Genomic DNA, 23,397 nt, shown 5'->3' with positions numbered 1-23,397 from the left:
GAAGTGAAATCTTCTTCTTCTTTTATTAGATATTTTTCTAACGGTACCTGACCACACAACGTTATACATCGACATTTAATATGTACGTAAACGATATATATATTTATAATTGAAAAAAAATAATTTTTGATTCGATTAATTTTGCAACGATGCGTAAGCTACAGTTAGTTGGTAAGTAGGATCAGTAACACGATTTCCAATGATGTTTGTTTACGTCTAAATAGATACTTAATCAAATGTGAATCATAGATAAACTATACGCGGATTGTCTCTATGGAAACGTCTGACTAACTTGACATATTTAAAAAGTCAAGTTTGAACTTGAAAGAAGAACTATTCATACTTCTTTTTTATGAAACTTTAACTTGGCCTCTTACTAATAAGGATACATCGAGAAATATACAAATTTGGGGTTTATTTCACTCAATTATCTCATTAAATTAAGTTTGTAGGATCGTTTAAATGGAATATTTAATAAAATGTGAATCATAGATAAACTATACGCTGATTGTGTCTATGGAAACGTCTAACTTACTTGACATATTTAAAAAGTCAAGTTTGAACTTGAAAGAAGAACTATTCATACTTCTTTTTTATGAAACTTTAACTTGGCCTCTTACTAATAAGGATACGTCGAGAAATATACAAATTTGGGGTTTATTTCACTCAATTATCTCATTAAATTAAGTTTGTAGGATCGTTTAAATGGAATATTTAATCAAATGTGAATCATAGATAAACTATACGCGGATTGTCTCTATGGAAACGTCTAACTTACTTGACATATTTAAAAAGTCAAGTTTGAACTTGAAAGAAGAACTATTCATACTTCTTTTTTATGAAACTTTAACTTGGCCTCTTACTAATAAGGATACGTCGAGAAATATACAAATTTGGGGTTTATTTCACTCAATTATCTCATTAAATTAAGTTTGTAGGATCGTTTAAATGAAATATTTAATCAAATGTGAATCATAGATAAACTATACGCGGATTGTCTCTATGGAAACGTCTAACTTACTTGACATATTTAAAAAGTCAAGTTTGAACTTGAAAGAAGAACTATTCATACTTCTTTTTTATGAAACTTTAACTTGGCCTCTTACTAATAAGGATACGTCGAGAAATATACAAATTTGGGGTTTATTTCACTCAATTATCTCATTAAATTAAGTTTGTAGGATCGTTTAAATGAAATATTTAATCAAATGTGAATCATAGACAAACTATACGCTGATTGTGTCTATGGAAACGTCTAACTTACTTGACATATTTAAAAAGTCAAGTTTGAACTTGAAAGAAGAACTATTCATACTTCTTTTTTATGAAACTTTAACTTGGCCTCTTACTAATAAGGATACTTCGAGAAATATACAAATTTGGGGTTTATTTTACTCAATTATCTCATTAAATTAAGTTTGTAGGATCGTTTAAATGAAATATTTAATCAAATGTGAATCATAGATAAACTATACGCTGATTGTCTCTATGGAAACGTCTAACTTACTTGACATATTTAAAAAGTCAAGTTTGAACTTGAAAGAAGAACTATTCATACTTCTTTTTTATGAAACTTTAACTTGGCCTCTTACTAATAAGGATACGTCGAGAAATATACAAATTTGGGGTTTATTTCACTCAATTATCTCATTAAATTAAGTTTGTAGGATCGTTTAAATGGAATATTTAATCAAATGTGAATCATAGATAAACTATACGCGGATTGTCTCTATGGAAACGTCTGACTAACTTGACATATTTAAAAAGTCAAGTTTGAACTTGAAAGAAGAACTATTCATACTTCTTTTTTATGAAACTTTAACTTGGCCTCTTACTAATAAGGATACGTCGAGAAATATACAAATTTGGGGTTTATTTCACTCAATTATCTCATTAAATTAAGTTTGTAGGATCGTTTAAATGGAATATTTAATCAAATGTGAATCATAGATAAACTATACGCTGATTGTGTCTATGGAAACGTCTAACTTACTTGACATATTTAAAAAGTCAAGTTTGAACTTGAAAGAAGAACTATTCATACTTCTTTTTTATGAAACTTTAACTTGGCCTCTTACTAATAAGGATACGTCGAGAAATATACAAATTTGGGGTTTATTTCACTCAATTATCTCATTAAATTAAGTTTGTAGGATCGTTTAAATGAAATATTTAATCAAATGTGAATCATAGACAAACTATACGCTGATTGTGTCTATGGAAACGTCTAACTTACTTGACATATTTAAAAAGTCAAGTTTGAACTTGAAAGAAGAACTATTCATACTTCTTTTTTATGAAACTTTAACTTGGCCTCTTACTAATAAGGATACATCGAGAAATATACAAATTTGGGGTTTATTTCACTCAATTATCTCATTAAATTAAGTTTGTAGGATCGTTTAAATGAAATATTTAATCAAATGTGAATCATAGACAAACTATACGCGGATTGTCTCTATGGAAACGTCTAACTTACTTGACATATTTAAAAAGTCAAGTTTGAACTTGAAAGAAGAACTATTCATACTTCTTTTTTATGAAACATCAACTTGGCCTCTTACTAATAAGGATACATCGAGAAATATACAAATCTGGGGTTTATTCAACTCAATTATCTCATTAAATTAAGTTTGTAGGATCGTTTAAATGAAATATTTAATCAAATGTGAATCATAGATAAACTATACGCGGATTGTGTCTATGGAAACGTCTAACTAACTTGACATATTTAAAAAGTCAAGTTTGAACTTGAAAGAAGAACTATTCATACTTCTTTTCTATGAAACATCAACTTGGCCTCTTACTAATAAGGATACATCGAGAAATATACAAATTTGGGGTTTATTTCACTCAATTATCTCATTAAATTAAGTTTGTAGGATCGTTTAAATGGAATATTTAATCAAATGTGAATCATAGATAAACTATACGCTGATTGTGTCTATGGAAACGTCTAACTTACTTGACATATTTAAAAAGTCAAGTTTGAACTTGAAAGAAGAACTATTCATACTTCTTTTTTATGAAACTTTAACTTGGCCTCTTACTAATAAGGATACGTCGAGAAATATACAAATTTGGGGTTTATTTCACTCAATTATCTCATTAAATTAAGTTTGTAGGATCGTTTAAATGGAATATTTAATCAAATGTGAATCATAGATAAACTATACGCTGATTGTGTCTATGGAAACGTCTAACTTACTTGACATATTTAAAAAGTCAAGTTTGAACTTGAAAGAAGAACTATTCATACTTCTTTTTTATGAAACTTTAACTTGGCCTCTTACTAATAAGGATACATCGAGAAATATACAAATTTGGGGTTTATTTCACTCAATTATCTCATTAAATTAAGTTTGTAGGATCGTTTAAATGGAATATTTAATCAAATGTGAATCATAGATAAACTATACGCTGATTGTGTCTATGGAAACGTCTAACTTACTTGACATATTTAAAAAGTCAAGTTTGAACTTGAAAGAAGAACTATTCATACTTCTTTTTTATGAAACTTTAACTTGGCCTCTTACTAATAAGGATACGTCGAGAAATATACAAATTTGGGGTTTATTTCACTCAATTATCTCATTAAATTAAGTTTGTAGGATCGTTTAAATGAAATATTTAATCAAATGTGAATCATAGATAAACTATACGCGGATTGTCTCTATGGAAACGTCTAACTTACTTGACATATTTAAAAAGTCAAGTTTGAACTTGAAAGAAGAACTATTCATACTTCTTTTTTATGAAACTTTAACTTGGCCTCTTACTAATAAGGATACGTCGAGAAATATACAAATTTGGGGTTTATTTCACTCAATTATCTCATTAAATTAAGTTTGTAGGATCGTTTAAATGAAATATTTAATCAAATGTGAATCATAGACAAACTATACGCTGATTGTGTCTATGGAAACGTCTAACTTACTTGACATATTTAAAAAGTCAAGTTTGAACTTGAAAGAAGAACTATTCATACTTCTTTTTTATGAAACTTTAACTTGGCCTCTTACTAATAAGGATACATCGAGAAATATACAAATTTGGGGTTTATTTCACTCAATTATCTCATTAAATTAAGTTTGTAGGATCGTTTAAATGAAATATTTAATCAAATGTGAATCATAGACAAACTATACGCGGATTGTCTCTATGGAAACGTCTAACTTACTTGACATATTTAAAAAGTCAAGTTTGAACTTGAAAGAAGAACTATTCATACTTCTTTTTTATGAAACATCAACTTGGCCTCTTACTAATAAGGATACATCGAGAAATATACAAATCTGGGGTTTATTCAACTCAATTATCTCATTAAATTAAGTTTGTAGGATCGTTTAAATGAAATATTTAATCAAATGTGAATCATAGATAAACTATACGCGGATTGTGTCTATGGAAACGTCTAACTAACTTGACATATTTAAAAAGTCAAGTTTGAACTTGAAAGAAGAACTATTCATACTTCTTTTCTATGAAACATCAACTTGGCCTCTTACTAATAAGGATACATCGAGAAATATACAAATTTGGGGTTTATTTCACTCAATTATCTCATTAAATTAAGTTTGTAGGATCGTTTAAATGGAATATTTAATCAAATGTGAATCATAGATAAACTATACGCTGATTGTGTCTATGGAAACGTCTAACTTACTTGACATATTTAAAAAGTCAAGTTTGAACTTGAAAGAAGAACTATTCATACTTCTTTTTTATGAAACACCAACTTGGCCTCTTACTAATAAGGATACATCGAGAAATATACAAATTTGGAGTTTATTTAACTCAATTATCTCATTAAATTATGTTGGTGGGATCGTTTACATAGAAATTCAAAGATTCAAAACTGGTGAAAAGAGATTGAGACGCAAATTAGGCAAAAATAAAAAAAAAGAAGACCTATAACACAGATAAACGTATTTTATTATTAATTGATTCCTGTGGTTGGATTTTTGAGTTAAAAACGATTGTGGATTATATAAAAACAACTGGAGATTCGTTTTAATACAGTCTAACCAATTTTTGAAAAATAAATCCGAAAAATCAACTACGAAAGTTGAAAAAAATCACAAATTAAGTCGAAAATTATGAAAACTGAAGTAGAACCAAACCTATAGAGTTTGTAAATGTAAAAATGCGATGGTGGAAACTGCAAATCGATGTAAACAAGCCTCGCGATCGAACTGCAAATTTTCGGGAAGAAAATTGATCAAAGACTATGTACTATCGTTCAATTTATTCATAATTTGCTACGTAAAAAAGAAGAATTGATTAAAAAAATCGATCTGTCGCTCAAATTTCTTTTCTCCAACTGTATATTATTGTACAACAACCAAAATTCGAAAAATCGTGTTTATAACACTTTTAAGACATACTGTATAACTGAAAATTATTTTAAAACGTTGCCGTTATGTTTATACAGAGTGGGACATCGAAAACAATTCGATATTAGTCGGCTTTCGATAGATTTCAATCGATTTTTCTTCAATACAGACATCTGTCATTTGTCTTACTTCAATCTCGTCCATCTTGTTTTTCAAATAACTTCCGTTAATTCTAATGGTGACATTTCTAAATTGAACAATGTCAATGACATTCAAAATATGCATAACTTGAAATTTTCATCTTGGAATTCGAAATTATCGTTCGTAGTTTATCAATAAGAACTGTTCATACTTCTTTTTTATGAAACTTTAACTTGGCCTCTTACTAATAAGGATACATCGAGAAATATACAAATCTGGGGTTTATTCAACTCAATTATCTCATTAAATTAAGTTTGTAGGATCGTTTACATAGAAATTCGAAGATTCAAGACTGGTGAAAAGAGATTGAGACGCAAATTAGGCAAAAATAAAAAAAAGAAGACCTAAAACAACAGTCTTATAGACCCATTGCTTGGGGTCGCTGTACACCTTTCCTTCAAGGCTGCTTCGCTCCAATTCTCTATTCCCATTAATCATATTCCTTGTCTACATCTTTCTAACCGTTTTTTTTAGTAGACGTAATTTTCTTTTTGGCTCCCTCCATCCAACAATCTCCTTCTTGATTTCCCAGGTTTCAACTCCTTCATTTGACACTGTCGCTTCCAGGTAATCGAAATCTTGTACTTCAATCAAAACAACATTCCCTGCTTGGGTTGAAGCCATCCAATTCGCTTCTCGTGACCATATATTCGATCTTGAATGCATTCAAGTTTCTCTTTCCAAAGACTAGAACCATTTGACGAAGAATTTGTTGTAAATGATCTCCTGGACTCGTCTCAGGATAATTTCCAGTAAAATGTTTCTAAAAGTACTAATCAGTGTCGTTGCAATCCATAAAAAGGAGCCTAGGCCATAGCCCATGGTCTTCAGAATGAAAATTTGATAACTGGTCGACTCCCTTTTTTCAAAACCTCGTGACACTCCACCCCTAAAGTATTTACCCAACATATTTCTTGTATACGACAACCAGAAGTGTGAATCGTTTCGGTTTGTCTCATACTTATGTCAGATCGTATTTGGTATCTTAATTTTTCGTTCCTTTTGATAAAAATACCGGATCTGATTACAAATTTTTTCTAGAAAACTGTTATCGTGAAATCCACCTGTAACACATATTAACCGTTTGTAGATAATCGACTAAATATTTTGTTTTTCATGAGGGTAGTACCTGCTACTATCGACGACTAGCCGCTAAAAAACTCATCACCTGGACCCGCATCTCAGACGGATCCTGCAACCTGCGGAATTCGATACTTACCGCTTCTTTTAAACTATACAGGGTCTTATTATACAACAGTTTTAACGGTGTGATTCGATTTGGATATTTCCGATCAGAATACTACCTACTAGTGTTGATTTAAGTTCTAGGAAAACCTTGAAACTGTCAAAATAAAACAGCGATCACAATCTAATTATTGATCTGAAAAGAACGTCAAATCATTTCCATAGATCTGAAAAGAACGTCAAATCATTTCCATAGATCTGAAAAGAACGTTAAATCATTTCCATAGATCTAAACCAGATTTTCAATTCCGTTTTGACGGATCACATTGAACTTTGTAGTTTTAGAAATAATTAATAAACGAAAAACATTATCATGAGAAAAAAGAAATAGATTAATAATTGGCGCACGTTTCCCATAAAATTTTCGACTTCCTTTGGCAAAAGTCATGGTAAAGCAGGTTAAATCGTTCACCTAGACCCTGCAGGGGCGTTCGTGTCGATAGTCGGAGTCCCCGAGGGCACGGGGCGCGTGATTTGATTCCGTGTTGAACTGCAAATGGTCGAAAAGGTCAAAGACGCAACTCGCAGAGGTCATTTAAATATAGCCTTCGGACGTACGGCACTGATCTACTTCTTATTCCGAGAATACAAAAAAAAATATACAATCGTTCCAATTTTCGTAAGGAATTTCATGTTTAAATATATAAATAACGAAAAATTTGAAAGGATTAATCGAGTTTATCACATAGAAATTTCGAAAAATATTCCAAGTTAAACAACACGCGTCAAAATTGTCAAGAGCGACGAAGCGTCAAATCCATCGATGCCGAACACCCTGTAGATAAACATCTCGAACGTCATCTGTTATGGTGTGTGTGGCATGTGCCTCTGAAGATTAAAAACCCATTAGTACGGCGGTTTGTTTGAAAATTAGATTCAAAATAATCGATTAATTGAATTAACTCATTTTAGACAATCACACGGGTTAATTGTGCCGTTCAACATAACCAAAATCTTCTTCTTTTACTATAGCAGTGTAATCAGTGTCGTAAATTACATTAGTAATACAGGGTGTTATTTTATAATAGACTTATAAAGATCAATATGGTCCGAAGCTATTATATCTAAAAAAACAAGTTCGCAGTTATAGAAATTCGTAAAAAAGGCACTGATTATAATCAGAAATTAGTTTATAACATAATTTAAACATCTTCAATCTTTTATTTCAGTTTTATTCGTTATTTCAAGACATTTATATCGATTTATATTTTTTTTGTAAACAATCTTCCGTACTAATAGAAATTACGATAGAAAATAAAAATAAAAATTTTATCTCTCGGTGTGACGTATGTGCCTCATCATTTCAGGTTAATTAAAAAGTTGTTGGATAATGAAACGCAATTTGGGAAGCGGTCGTGGACATTGTAATTGATATGAGGGTTGAAATTAACCAATTTAGGGATTGCTCCACCTCGAATTGATGATGATGGGGTATTTTCAAAATGACTCACAACTTTTTTAAATACTTTCAAGTACTTTATAATGGAAACAACGTGAATTTAACCCCCTATTGAACGTGCGCATCCTACTTTATACTAATATACACTACCGGTCAAAAGTTTGTGCCCATTTCATAATTCGATATTTCCAAATTATTTCTTTGGACTCACCGAGTCATCTTTTTGTGGAATTCGTGGACGAATTGTTTTCTTTCTCGAAAATTCAGACTTGGAAGTTTTAAAAATACCCCGACGCATCTTGGATTACAACGTGGTGGTTTCAACGCCATAGAAAACGTTGAGATAAACGTATTTTATTATCAATTGATTCCTGTGGTTGGATTTTTGAGTCAAAAACGATTGTGGATTATATAAAAACAACTGGAGATTCGTTTTAATACAGTCTAACCAATTTTTGAAAAATAAATCCGAAAAATCAACTACGAAAGTTGAAAAAAATCACAAATTAAGTCGAAAATTATGAAAACTGAAGTAGAACCAAACCTATAGAGTTTGTAAATGTAAAAATGCGATGGTGGAAACTGCAAATCGATGTAAACAAGCCTCGCGATCGAACTGCAAATTTTCGGAAAGAAAATTGATCAAAGACTATGTACTATCGTTCAATTTATTCATAATTTGCTACGTAAAAAAAGAAGAATTGATTAAAAAATCGATCTGTCGCTCAAATTTCTTTTCTTCAACTGTATATTATTGTACAACAATTTAAATTCGAAAAATAGTGTTTATAACACTTTTAAGACATACTGTATAACTGAAAATCATTTTAAAACGTTGCCGTTATGTTTATACAGAGTGGGGCATCGAAAACAATTCGATATTAGTCGGCATTCGATAGATTTCAATCGATTTTTCTTCAATACAGACATCTGTCATTTGTCAATTTACTTCAATCTCCTCCATCTTGTTTTTTAAATAGCTTCCGTTAATTCAGAATATGCATAACTTGGAATTGGAAATTATCGTTCGTAGTTTATCAATAAGTACGCCTCTGTTTTGTAATAAACATTTGAAGGGTTTATTTATCATATTAGTCATATTTGTTGTACGTGCACGGTTTTCGTATATATTGGACATCTTCAAGGAGCGTAAAATAAGAAATCGGACGCCTTCAACCGTGCAGGTAGCATTGATGGTACTAAGGTGTGGTAAATTACTACTATTAGTGGTACCCATCAAAGATTATTTCATAATTATCATTAGGATCTCACAGTGTATGACGAATAAACAACAAAAGTTGGGTGTTGGCAACCGTTATATTTGTAACATGTAAAAATATGACCCGGATTGACTGAAACTATAATTTGACGTATTTGACACAAAACAAAGTCAATTCAAGCTTAAATTAATTTTCCATACACTTATTTGTATACGGATAATTTTTCATGGTGCGTTCCATGAAGAGAATTTATGAGATTCGAGAAAATGGCCGCGCCGTGATTCTCGTTTCGTATTTTATTGAAAATTCAGTCGCAATTGGCGTTTTATAAAGAAAAAAATTGTCGAAATCGAAATTCTACCAAACGAAAAAGAAATTTCCACTGAACGACTTCCAAGAATCGTTGCTAAGGTATTTAAAAAGATTGAATGAAAATTAAAGACAGCGTGACGGATTTTAACACCACATTCAAAAGAATTTCGAGTGTTAGGTGTCGTAAAAATACCTGTCCGTAAATTGTTTGTATATTCTGACAAATATTTCCGAACAATCGAATCGCTTATTATATGAAATTTCGTCAAACTAGATCGTTGAACTGGATTAAAAAACGCATTGTATATATTCGGTGTATGGAAGAAGGAATTTGGCGTGTCAAAAAAGTGAATGTATACAAAAAAAATGTGTGGTTATCCTACGAATCGAAATAAACCCACTATGATAATACGAGGGCTGTTTGAAATGTGTCAAGTCGACTAGACTATAAAAACTTGAGATTTATGCAAGACTTTCGACCGTTAGGTCCTCTTTTTAGAACTTACAAGTGTCAATTTACAATAATTTGTACACGAACTTCACTAAAAAATGTCTGATGGTCCCAGAAGTACCTAGAGAAGTCTACAATGGTATTTTTCAAGCAACTACCGCCATTTGACGTTTGACGTTTGACGACATTTGACATTTGACATTTGACATTTGACATTTGACATTTGACATTTGACATTTGACATTTGACATTTGACATTTGACATTTGACATTTGACATTTGACATTTGACGTTTGACGTTTGACGTTTGACGTTTGACGTTTGACGTTTGACGTTTGACGTTTGACGTTTGACATTTGACATTTGACATTTGACATTTGACATTTGACATTTGACATTTGACATTTGACATTTGACATTTGACATTTGACATTTGACATTTGACATTTGACATTTGACATTTGACATTTGACATTTGACATTTGACATTTGACATTTGACATTTGACATTTGACATTTGACATTTGACATTTGACATTTGACATTTGACATTTGACATTTGACATTTGACATTTGACATTTGACATTTGACATTTGACATTTGACATTTGACATTTGACATTTGACATTTGACATTTGACATTTGACATTTGACATTTGACATTTGACATTTGACATTTGACAAAATTTAGCAGTCAAATTTTGTTTTTTTAAGGCTCATTTATATCGAGATCTTAACATTCCATATCAACCTTCCACGAGTATTTCGAGTAAATATTTTCCTTATAATTCATATAAATCAGCTAAAAATATGTTTTCGATTATGAATAACACAATTTTGACTATAACTATATAGAAAAGTTAATTTCGAACCCATTTTTTGATTCCTCAACTTTTCTTACTTTTTGAATAGCTCTCGTATCAAAAAATGAAGTTATAGAAATCATCTAATGAACTATTACCATTAAACAACTCTGTTTAGTCGAAAAAACTATAATTTTCACTATTTAAAATGGCATAACTAATTGTTTTTACAAAAAATCTCGTTTTTCATAAACGTTTACTCAATTCTAGAGGGTACAATCCCTAAATTGAGATCGCTGATTCAAAATTCAGTTAGAACGATCTAATATTATCATGTCGAGATTAAAACTTTTCGAACGAACCTCGTAACAATGTCAATGTATGTTAATCGTACATTAATACAATTACAAATATAATTATTTTCATATTAAATACAAACTAGATTAAATAAAAGGAATTTTTTTATATGTAAATAAAAAAAAGCATTTTATCAATATCCGATTTCACGGCTGACTCGATTTGATATTTTTTTCTTGTTGTGGTGTCTACACCTACACGTAAATATGTGATCGTTGCAGGTGGTCTAGAAATCGCCATAAAAACAACCATACATACTTGTCCCTGAATCAAATAACCTCGAACAACATAACAAACCAATTTCGGTTATGTTTTTAGCAATTACACATATTTTCATAGTTCATAAATATTATTTACTATTTGTGAATGTATAAAATAAAATAAAAAACGAGATAATCGTAATCATAAAACACCATTACGTCGTTTATTAAATATTTAAAACGTATAAGTTTCATAGCGTATTTCATTTTTACGAAATTTGTTTCGACGATACGGTACCCGTTGATCTTCCATCTCGAATCCATAAAAACAAAAGCAATAGTTAATAATGTGCAAATAGATTTCTTTAATAAGAATATCGTGACCGAAGTCACCATAATTCAAAGCATAATTAGTTTGAACTGTAGCAGTACTCGGTCATGACCACTCTTCGGGAGTCCTTTCTTCTTTTTTTTTATAGATAGTGACTAGTCTACCAGCAAACCGACAAAATTAAATATAAACATTACAAATAGATTTAAAATACCCACAGATATATTTTTATTTATTTATTGTTGAAATATATAATTAAATTTGTCTTAAAACTAATTATTGCCTAGTAAGAAATTATCATTTTCTATTTTATCGCACTATACATTTATTATACTACTGACAGTTATTGTAATTTTATCATTTAATTTTTGTATCTTATCATAAATAAAGTAACTTTATTTATTATTAGTGGTATTTATTTTCAATTATGTTTTGTTAATTACATTCATCTACTAAATAGTTTCAATTTGTATTAAGTACAGAATAAATTTAACAACTTTTTGGTCGAATAGCTACTACCGATTTTTCTTTTCTGTTTTTATTCCAAGTTGTTCTCAGGTGGAATTCTACGAAAGGTTGAGACCACGATTCAAACAACTATTTGTCTACGTATTTATATTTTGTCGTTTTTAAGTAGATAAAATATAGTTAAAGACATGTAGCTTCACCAACAGGAAGAATAGTATAAATGATCACATTCTATCATCCACGTATCTGATTAATATCGAATACGTACGCGTGCACCTGATTCCCATTCGAGTCTCGTTTCGATAACAAACAACCACATCATCGGAGCTGTCAACTACGAAAAAAATTGAGAGAATAAATGTCATCGAATTAAGCAAAATCGTATCGAATCTAATTCGAAAGCAAGTAGGCGGTTGATATATTTCGGCCACACACTAGATAACTTATCAATGTCATACTGATCTAGATAAAGTCAGTTGATGCAAAAAATTTTGTCTATTATCATTTTTCATTCGCGCATAGTTTTATAATGAGTGAAAAGAAGGCGGAATTCTTAAATTTAGATCTCATTAATTTAATAATTGTGGATCATATATAAACAACGTATATGCCAAATTTTCAAAATTTATCAAATATCGCTTATTTGTATATGAATATTTCTTTATTAGAAACCGATCCACTCGGTATAAGTGATGTATAATTAATATCGTCCAACAATGACAAGAAAATGGATGACCAAGATTTATAAAACAGTAGCAAATATGAATGGCAGCCATTAAGAACATTAAGAAAGTAACTAATGTAAATCGTAGAACAGATTAACCATATCCAATTATTAAATCTGAATTCATAATTAGATTTATAAAATATATGAATCAGAAATCACAACTAATAGCACTGGTTTGCTGTTACTTACTAACTATCAGTATTCTAAGAAAGATAATAAACTCCGAGAAATCGAAACGAGTTCTTACAATATACCGTTCGAAATAATGATAATATGTATAAATCCTCAATCGACACTAATCCAAAGAACAATCAGAATATAATAATATGAATAAATAACATGTACATAACCTAATTTTTTATTAGTAACAAGACGGGAATGGTTTATATTCAATACAATGATATGTTACATAAATTTTAACATTAAAATATATTATTCGTACAAAGACTTTAAAGCAAATAATAAATTACCTTAAACATTTAATAATTAGAATTCGAAATTTGAAAAATTTATGTTATAAAATTACCATTTTCTACTATGACTGCCATCTATATTTCGTGGTTCGAATTTTAAGTGAAACCAAATTAGAAATATTAGCAGCCATCTATAAAGTGAAATTCGAACTTCTTGAATAAAATACAGTTTCCATTTTAAGTCCATGAATGTTTTAAAAGTTTTATTTTAATTTTTTGTAAATATATTAAATTCAATTTTAAGGTACGATTTTTTATGTAATTAGATGTTTGTGCTCATATTGCATACATACCGGGTGGACAACTAAGTACGGCTGTCAACTAAATACCAAAAAAAAATAAATATAACAAAAACGTCCCGAGAGAAACGTAGGAACTTTTTTCAGAATCTTAGGTATACCACTAGAGGGCGTATTTGGAAATATGAAATGGAATATAAACAGATTCTGCGCATTTTTCATTTCACAAGTTTAAGTTTATCTTCCCGAATAAGTGGCGGGGAAGAGTGGGAACCTTATTATGATAAAATGCCTGTAGATCAGGTTCTGGTTGGCCGATCTATTTAAATTTGATGTTGTTTCAAAGAGTTTTTACCCAGCAATATAAAATATATAAATTCCAAGTAATTTAATTAGCAGCGTGAATGCTAGAGGCCGTTGTATGATATATTTTACATATTGTGATTTCTCTGTCCGTCCAGAATCAATGTTCAAGTTCTGTTTGGGCGAAACAGCTAGCCAGCCAAATGTTTAATGAAAAATTTTTGCCGTTTACACATTTCATTTCGGGACAGAAAAAAGATATCGATTTGCGGTTATCTCTATATCAACATCAATTTAATTTACTTTTAAAAAACCTACGTAAGTTTAAACAATATCAAGCTTATAAAAATCGACTAAGCAGAACCGGACTTAGAAGCATTTTTTCACAACAAGGTTCCCACTCCCTCCTACTTCTCCCGCCTTCTTTATCTTTACTACATTAAAGCCGCCATCTATATTTTGAAGTACGAGTTTCTAGGATTAAATAGTCTCCATTTTAACTCCTCGAATTTATAACAATTTTCAATAATAATTACAAAATAATTAAAACGACATTTTTCATCGTGTTTTATATATTGTGAAATCAAAAATATTTATTGTAAATATCAAAATTGGTACATATACATATGATTTTTTAAACTGACACTGAAGACACGTGTTTATATTTACATCCACACAAAAGACGTCAAAAATTTTTAAGTGTTATTGTACTCTAAATAATCATCCGATGGGTAGCGACAAATATTACGTATTTTATTTATATAAATAGTTTTATCATGTTTGTTGCGGCAATTATCGATACATAAAAATATCTACAATGAAAAAAATGTTATAAATCATCAGTATTGTGTTATTCTTTGTACTGAGAATATGAAATTCCAGTATAACCTCACTTTATTTTTTCTTTTACTATTGTTCGAACAAATCAAAACTAATTTAAATCCTGTTATACTAATACCAGGTGACGGGGGTAGCCAATTAGAAGCCAGATTAAATAAAACACAAAGGGTAAGGTAATTTAATTATTAAATTGATAAAAAAAATTAGAAACGATATATTTTTTAGATACATTATTTTTGTGATTTATCCACCGCTGATTTTTTCAACATATGGTTAAATTTAGAACTTTTAATGCCTCTAGTCATAGATTGTTGGATAGATAATGTAAAACTTATATATGATAATACAACTAGAATTACTAGAAATAACGACGGGGTTGAAATACGAGTACCGGGTTGGGGTGGTACTGAATCTGTTGAATGGTTAGATCCAAGCCATACGTCAACGGGGGCTTATTTTAAAGACGTCTCGAATACTTTAGTGACTATGGGATACGTGAGGAATCACAGTATAAAAGGAGCACCGTACGATTTCAGGAAAGCACCAAGTAAGAAATTTTTTTTTTATATTACACAAGTTTATTCATTCAGTTACGGGTTTCTAGATGAAAATGGTGATTTCTTTGTACAACTTAAGGTTTTAGTAGAAGATACTTATAGTGAAAATAATAATAGTGCTGTAGTTTTGTTGGTGCATTCTATGGGGGGACCTATGGCTTTGAGATTTTTAAATATGCAAACTCAAGCTTGGAAAAATCAGTACATCGCAGGGTTGATTTCGTTAGCGGGGGTTTGGGGTGGTTCTATGAAGGCCATTAAAGTTTACGCTATCGGTAAGTTGATTTTATTTTGTGATTTATAATATTTATTGTGGTTCCGTTGTATTATGGTATTTTTATTTTTTGGGTCTAGAAAATCGAAAATTATCATTTTTCTAAATAGTTTTTATGGTGAATTTATAATGAAAAATCTTATTTGAACATTTTATGTAGTTTTCCGACTTTGAATGTTAACATAATCCCACTTTTATAAAATAAAATCGTTCATAACTTTTTCGCAAAGCTTTAAATGGAGCTCATATATGTTTTTTTGTTAATATTCATAAAAAAATTCAATCAAAAGTGTTTGTTTAAATAATTTTTTTTGAAATTTGTAAGTAGTTTTACAGTTTAGTCTTCGTTTTTTGGCTCTAGAAAATCAAAAAATAATCCAATTTTGATAACCATTGTTTTTATGGTGAATTTATCATAAAAAACATGAAAATTATTGAAAATTCTATAACTTTACGACTTTAAATGTAAACATAACCCCACTTTTAATAAAATCGTTCATAATTTTTTTATTAAGCATTAAATGGAGTTCATATATATATTTTTTAATAAATCCACACAAAAAACGAATATTTCGAGTGAAATAAATCGTACAAAACGTTTGTTAATTACTTTCTTTCAAAATTAAATTGTAAGTAATTCGCTAGTATCCTGGTCCCTTCGCTTGTTGACTCTAGAAAATCGAAACTTGATCAGATTTTAATGATTTTTTTTTCGATAAACTGTGTTTTCATAGTGAATTCATCATAAAAATCATGGAAAATAACTCATTTGAACATTTCATATGGTTTTACGACTTCAAGTGGTAACATACTCAACTTTTTTGAATAAAATCGATCATAACTTTTTCGCAAAGCATTAAATAGAGTTCATATATTTTTTTTATTAATCTACAAAAAAAAAAGAATATTTCAAGTGCAATAAATCGTACAAAAAGTTTGTAGAATCCTTTTTTATAAATTAAATTGTAAGTAATTTGATAATATCCTGATCCCCTCGTTTTTTGACACTAGAAAATCGAACATCGATCAGATTTTAATGATTTTTTTTCGGAAAACTGTGTTTTCATAGGGAATTTATCATAAAAATCATGGAAAATAACGCATTTGAACATTTCATATGATTTTACGACTTTAAATGTCAACATAACCCAACTTTTTTTCGTTCATAACTGTTTCGCTGCTCATTATTGAAAAAATTCATCGAGATCGAATAATTTATCAATTTTCTAGGACTATAAAACGAAGGGGGAGCATCGTAAAATTCAAATATTAATTTTTATACACAATAAAGTTTTATCTACCAGGTTTATATCGTTTACTAGCTACTGATAAACGCCGATTTTATGATAACATAAAATTTTTTTTTCATTTCAATTTATTTTAAATTAAAAATTTTGATAAATCAATTGTCTAGTGGGAATATTATTATAATCCAATTAAACAGTAGTGTTTATATAATCTTGATTAATTTCCTTAGAGACTGACCGATTTAAAAACTAATAGGAATCTCAAGTGCTAAAGTATAATATTATGTATACTATTAAGTTAGTTTCAACTCACTGTTCAAAATCACGTAATATTCAATTCTTTCCAATACGCACGTTAACAAATAGAAAATAAATATTTTGTATTACAACTCTGGCAAAATGGCCGACTTGTCAAATTCGTGTATCCTGGAATATTATTTTAAAAGAAAAAGTTGATTCAAGAAACATTTTCATTCGTAAATATTAATAATTAGACATTTTTGTATGATATTTTGTCAAAATGTTTGTTTTTTATCTAAATTTATAAAAAATATATATATAAACTACGTTCGAAAAAGTTTGTGAACAATTATATTGAAGAAAGTGGGGTTATGTTAACTTTTAAAGTTATAAAATCATATAAAATCGTTGAAATAGATATTTCCCATACTTTTTTCGTTCATATTTCGATAAAAACACGATTTTTGAAAAAAAAAATGATTGAAATCGGATGTTTCTCGCTTTTATAGAACCTAAAAGACGAGGGGACTTCGATAGTATAAAACTAACGAGGATTTCATTCGTATAAAATTGATAATTAGACATTTTTATACGAATTTCTTTTCAAAAGGCTCGTTTTTCAGTATATATTAACAAAAAAAAATGTTTTAAACCATGTTTGGTGCTACTCAAAAAAGTAATGAATGATTATATTGAAGAAAGTGGGGTTATGATAACTTTTAAAGTTATAAAATCATATAAAATCGTTGAAATAGATATTTCCCATACTTTTCTCGTTCATATTTCGATAAAAACACGATTTTTGAAAAAAAAAATTATTGAAATCGGATGTTTCTCGCTTTTATAGAACCTAAAAGACGAGGGGACTTCGATAGTATAAAACTAACGAGGATTTCATTCGTATAAAATTGATAATTAGACATTTTTATACGAATTTCTTTTCAAAAGGCTCGTTTTTCAGTATATATTAACAAAAAAAAATGTTTAAACCATGTTTGGTGCTACTCAAAAAAGTAATGAATGATTATATTGAAGAAAGTGGGGTTATGATAACTTTTAAAGTTATAAAATCATATAAAATCGTTGAAATAGATATTTCCCATACTTTTCTCGTTCATATTTCGATAAAAACACGATTTTTGAAAAAAAAAATTATTGAAATCGGATGTTTCTCGCTTTTATAGAACCTAAAAGACGAGGGGACTTCGATAGTATAAAACTAACGAGGATTTCATTCGTATAAAATTGATAATTAGACATTTTTATACGAATTTCTTTTCAAAAGGCTCGTTTTTCAGTATATATTAACAAAAAAAAATGTTTAAACCATGTTTGGTGCTACTCAAAAAAGTAATGAATGATTATATTGAAGAAAGTGGGGTTATGATAACTTTTAAAGTTATAAAATCATATAAAATCGTTGAAATAGATATTTCCCATACTTTTCTCGTTCATATTTCGATAAAAACACGATTTTTGAAAAAAAAAATTATTGAAATCGGATGTTTCTCGCTTTTATAGAACCTAAAAGACGAGGGGACTTCGATAGTATAAAACTAACGAGGATTTCATTCGTATAAAATTGATAATTAGACATTTTTATACGAATTTCTTTTCAAAAGGCTCGTTTTTCAGTATATATTAACAAAAAAAAATGTTTAAACCATGTTTGGTGCTACTCAAAAAAGTAATGAATGATTATATTGAAGAAAGTGGGGTTATGATAACTTTTAAAGTTATAAAATCATATAAAATCGTTGAAATAGATATTTCCCATACTTTTTTCGTTCATATTTCGATAAAAACACGATTTTTGAAAAAAAAAATTATTGAAATCGGATGTTTCTCGCTTTTATAGAACCTAAAAGACGAGGGGACTTCGATAGTATAAAACTAACGAGGATTTCATTCGTATAAAATTGATAATTAGACATTTTTATACGATTTTCTTTTCAAAATGCTCAGTTTTCAGTATATATCGACTAAAAAAATGTTTAAACCATGTTTGGTGCTACTCAAAAAAGTAATGAATGATTATATTGAATAAAGTGGGGTTATGTTAACTTTTAAAGTTATAAAATCGTTGAAATAGACATTTCCCATACTTTTTTCGTTCATATTTCGATAAAAACACGATTTTTGAAAAAAAAAATGATTCGAATCGGATGTTTCTCGCTTTTATAGAACCTAAAAGACGAGGGGACTTCGATAGTATAAACTAAAGAGAATTTCATTCGTAAAATATTAATAATTAGACATTTTTATACGATTTTCTTTTCAAAATGCTCAGTTTTCAGTATATATCGACTAAAAAAATGTTTAAACTAAGTTTGGTGCTACTCAAAAAAGTAATGAATGATTATATTGAAGAAAGTGGGGTTATGATAACTTTTAAAGTTATAAAATCATATAAAATCGTTGAAATAGATATTTCCCATACTTTTTTCGTTCATATTTCGATAAAAACACGATTTTTGAAAAAAAAAATGATTGAAAATGGATGTTTCTCGCTTTTATAGAACCTAAAAGACGAGGGGACTTCGATAGTATAAAACTAACGAGAATTTCATTCGTAAAATATTAATAATTAGACATTTTTATACGATTTTCTTTTCAAAATGCTCAGTTTTCAGTATATATCGACAAAAAAAATGTTTAAACCATGTTTGGTGCTACTCAAAAAAGTAATGAATGATTATATTGAAGAAAGTGGGGTTATGATAACTTTTAAAGTTATAAAATCATATAAAATCGTTGAAATAGATATTTCCCATACTTTTTTCGTTCATATTTCGATAAAAACACGATTTTTGAAAAAAAAAATGATTGAAAATGGATGTTTCTCGCTTTTATAGAACCTAAAAGACGAGGGGACTTCGATAGTATAAAACTAACGAGGATTTCATTCGTATAAAATTGATAATTAGACATTTTTATACGATTTTCTTTTCAAAATGCTCAGTTTTCAGTATATATCGACTAAAAAAATGTTTAAACCATGTTTGGTGCTACTCAAAAAAGTAATGAATGATTATATTGAATAAAGTGGGGTTATGTTAACTTTTAAAGTTATAAAATCGTTGAAATAGATATTTCCCATACTTTTTTCGTTCATATTTCGATAAAAACACGATTTTCGAAAAAAAAAATGATTGAAATCGGATGTTTCCCGATTTTATAGAACCTAAAAGACGAGGGGACTTCGATAGTATAAACTAAAGAGAATTTCATTCGTAAAATATTAATAATTAGACATTTTTATACGATTTTCTTTTCAAAATGCTCAGTTTTCAGTATATATCGACAAAAAAAATGTTTAAACCATGTTTGTTGCTACTCAAAAAAGTAATGAATGATTATATTGAAGAAAGTGGGGTTATGTTAACTTTTAAAGTTATAAAATCATATAAAATCGTTGAAATAGATATTTCCCATACTTTTTTCGTTCATATTTCGATAAAAACACGATTTTTGAAAAAAAAAATGATTCGAATCGGATGTTTCTCGCTTTTATAGAACCTAAAAGACGAGGGGACTTCGATAGTATAAAACTAAAGAGAATTTCATTCGTAAAATATTAATAATTAGACATTTTTATACGATTTTCTTTTCAAAATGCTCAGTTTTCAATATATATTGACAAAAAAAATGTTTAAACTAAGTTTGGTGCTACTCAAAAAAGTAATGAATGATTATATTGAAGAAAGTGGGGTTATGTTAACTTTTAAAGTTATAAAATCGTTGAAATAGACATTTCCCATACTTTTTTCGTTCATATTTCGATAAAAACACGATTTTTGAAAAAAAAAATGATTCGAATCGGATGTTTCTCGCTTTTATAGAACCTAAAAGACGAGGGGACTTCGATAGTATAAAACTAAAGAGAATTTCATTCGTAAAATATTAATAATTAGACATTTTTATACGATTTTCTTTTCAAAATGCTCAGTTTTCAATATATATTGACAAAAAAAATGTTTAAACTAAGTTTGGTGCTACTCAAAAAAGTAATGAATGATTATATTGAATAAAGTGGGGTTATGTTAACTTTTAAAGTCAAATGAGATCTTGGTTTTGATAAATTCATTATAAAAACAACGATTTGAAAATAATTTATTAAAATAACTTCATTTTCTTCAATTTCCCATAGTTAAATACGAGGGAACCACGATAGTATCAAATTTTTTTTTTTTACATAATACATAAAACTGTCAATTTTTTAAATAAAATGTGTTATCAAAGGTGACAATTTAGGATCTTTCGCCCTTCGAGAAAGCGTCATGAGGGAAGAACAAATAACGTCACCAAGTCTAGCTTGGTTATTACCGTCGAAACTTTTTTGGAAACCAGACGAAGTTCTTGTACAAACCAGTAAAAAAAATTACACCATCGACGATTTAGAAGAATTTTTCCAGTAAGTTGTCTTCGTACAAACATCGTTTAATGTTATTTTCAAACAATTAGACAGTTTCTTCTTCCTAGGGGAATCGATTTTATGGACGGTTGGGAAATGAGGAAAGACACCGAAAAGTATCAACTCGATTTCAAACCACCTGGAGTCGAGGTCCATTGTTTGTACGGTACGGATGTGCAAACCGTAGAACGGTGAGTGTTTCGAATCCGTCTTTCGAGGGGTGTCGAGTCTTCGTTTGAATTTATTTCAGGTTGTATTATAAACCCGGTACCGATTTGACCGGATATCCAACGCTGATATACGGAGATGGGGACGGTACCGTCAACAGGCGGTCCTTGGAGGGATGTCGCCATTGGCAGACTCTTCAAAAACAAAAAGTTTTCGTTCAACAATCTCCGAAAATCGAACATTTGCAAATTTTGCACGACAAATCGACGCAGGATTACATCAGAAACGTTATGAAAAAATTCGCCAATAAAAAAAGAAAAAAGCAATTTTGGCATTATAAAATGTTGAATTGAAATTTTGTTAAATTAATTTTATTTAAAATATATTAGTGACGATTTTTTTGATATTTTTTTTTACTACGGGGGTCCAATTTTCGATTTTTCCACCATATTCCCTGAAATTCGATTATTTTTCCCTTTAGTAACATTTTTCAAACTACCCTCGTATTTCTATTACCAGAAGAATATTCAATTCCAACTTTTCTTTTCCGTAAATCTTTGTGTCACCCTCGTATTTCTATTACCGGAAGAATATTCAACTCGTCCCCCTCGTATTTTTCACAAAACTCGCCTTTTTCGTAACATTTGAAAGTACCCTCGTATTTCTATTCTCAAAAGAATATTCAGTACAATTTGACCTTTACCTTATTCGTTGTAACGCCCTCGTAATTTTCTTTTCGATAAAAAATTTCTTTTCGTAATTTCTCAAAGTACCCTCGTATTTTTATTACGAAAAGAATATTCAATCCCAGCTTCTATTTTCCCTAATTATTTCTATTGCCCTCGTATTTTTTGGGGAAGAATATTCCTTCTCATAGCTCGCTCTTTTCGTAATTTCTCAAAGTACCCTCGTATTTTTATTAAGAATATTCAATAACAGCTTCTCTTTCCGTAATTCTCTGTATCACCCTCGTATTTTTTGTGAAAGAATATTCGCTTACATAGCTCGCCCTTTTCGTAATGTTTTGAAGTACCCTCGTATTTTTATTGTCAAAACAATAATCAGTATTGCTCTTTGTAATTTTTCAAAGTACCCTCGTAAGCAAATTCGTAACGCCCTTTTATTGTTTTTTTGTAGTACCCTAATTTTTTTCTTTTCAACATACTTTGTAGCACCCTCGTAATTAGTTCAACGAAAAAATAATCTACTACCAAACTCGTCCCTTTCAAAATACTTTATACCACCCTCGTAGTTTGTTTGACAATATATTATTCCTATACCTTTTTTACATATTATTTGTAACACCCTCGTATTTTTTTTTTGATATAATGTGTTCCAATATCAAGTTTGTCAATTTAATAACGTTTAGTACCGCCCTCGTACGTTTATTATCTAATAGTATTTCAATACCAAGCTCGTAGTTTTCAAAATACTTTATACCACCCTCGTACTTTGTTTATCAAACGGGATATTTAAATACCAAACTTTTTTTCCAAATACTCCGTGGCATTTTCGTATTTTTCTTTGAAAACTATTTTCACGCAACATTTAATTGAACACTAAATTTTAAGGAATGTTTTATTTATTATAA

At 29.3% G+C, this 23,397-nt stretch overlaps 1 protein-coding gene across 1 annotated transcript; it reads left to right on the top strand.

Annotated features, from left to right (window-relative positions):
• Positions 1–14,545: 14,545 nt before the first annotated feature.
• LOC130452748 (phospholipase A2 group XV-like) lies at positions 14,546–22,726 on the top strand. Its single transcript, XM_056792166.1, has 6 exons — positions 14,546–15,074; positions 15,132–15,453; positions 15,511–15,738; positions 21,467–21,638; positions 21,707–21,829; positions 21,889–22,726. Exons 1-6 carry the CDS (start codon positions 14,937–14,939, stop codon positions 22,157–22,159), a joined length of 1,254 nt encoding a protein of 417 aa, XP_056648144.1. The 5' UTR covers positions 14,546–14,936; the 3' UTR covers positions 22,160–22,726.
• Positions 22,727–23,397: the final 671 nt, after the last annotated feature.

This window comes from Diorhabda sublineata, chromosome 2 (genome assembly GCF_026230105.1).
Source record: "Diorhabda sublineata isolate icDioSubl1.1 chromosome 2, icDioSubl1.1, whole genome shotgun sequence".
NCBI lineage: Eukaryota > Metazoa > Arthropoda > Insecta > Coleoptera > Chrysomelidae > Diorhabda > Diorhabda sublineata.
This window is presented reverse-complemented; position numbering and strand designations above follow the sequence as displayed.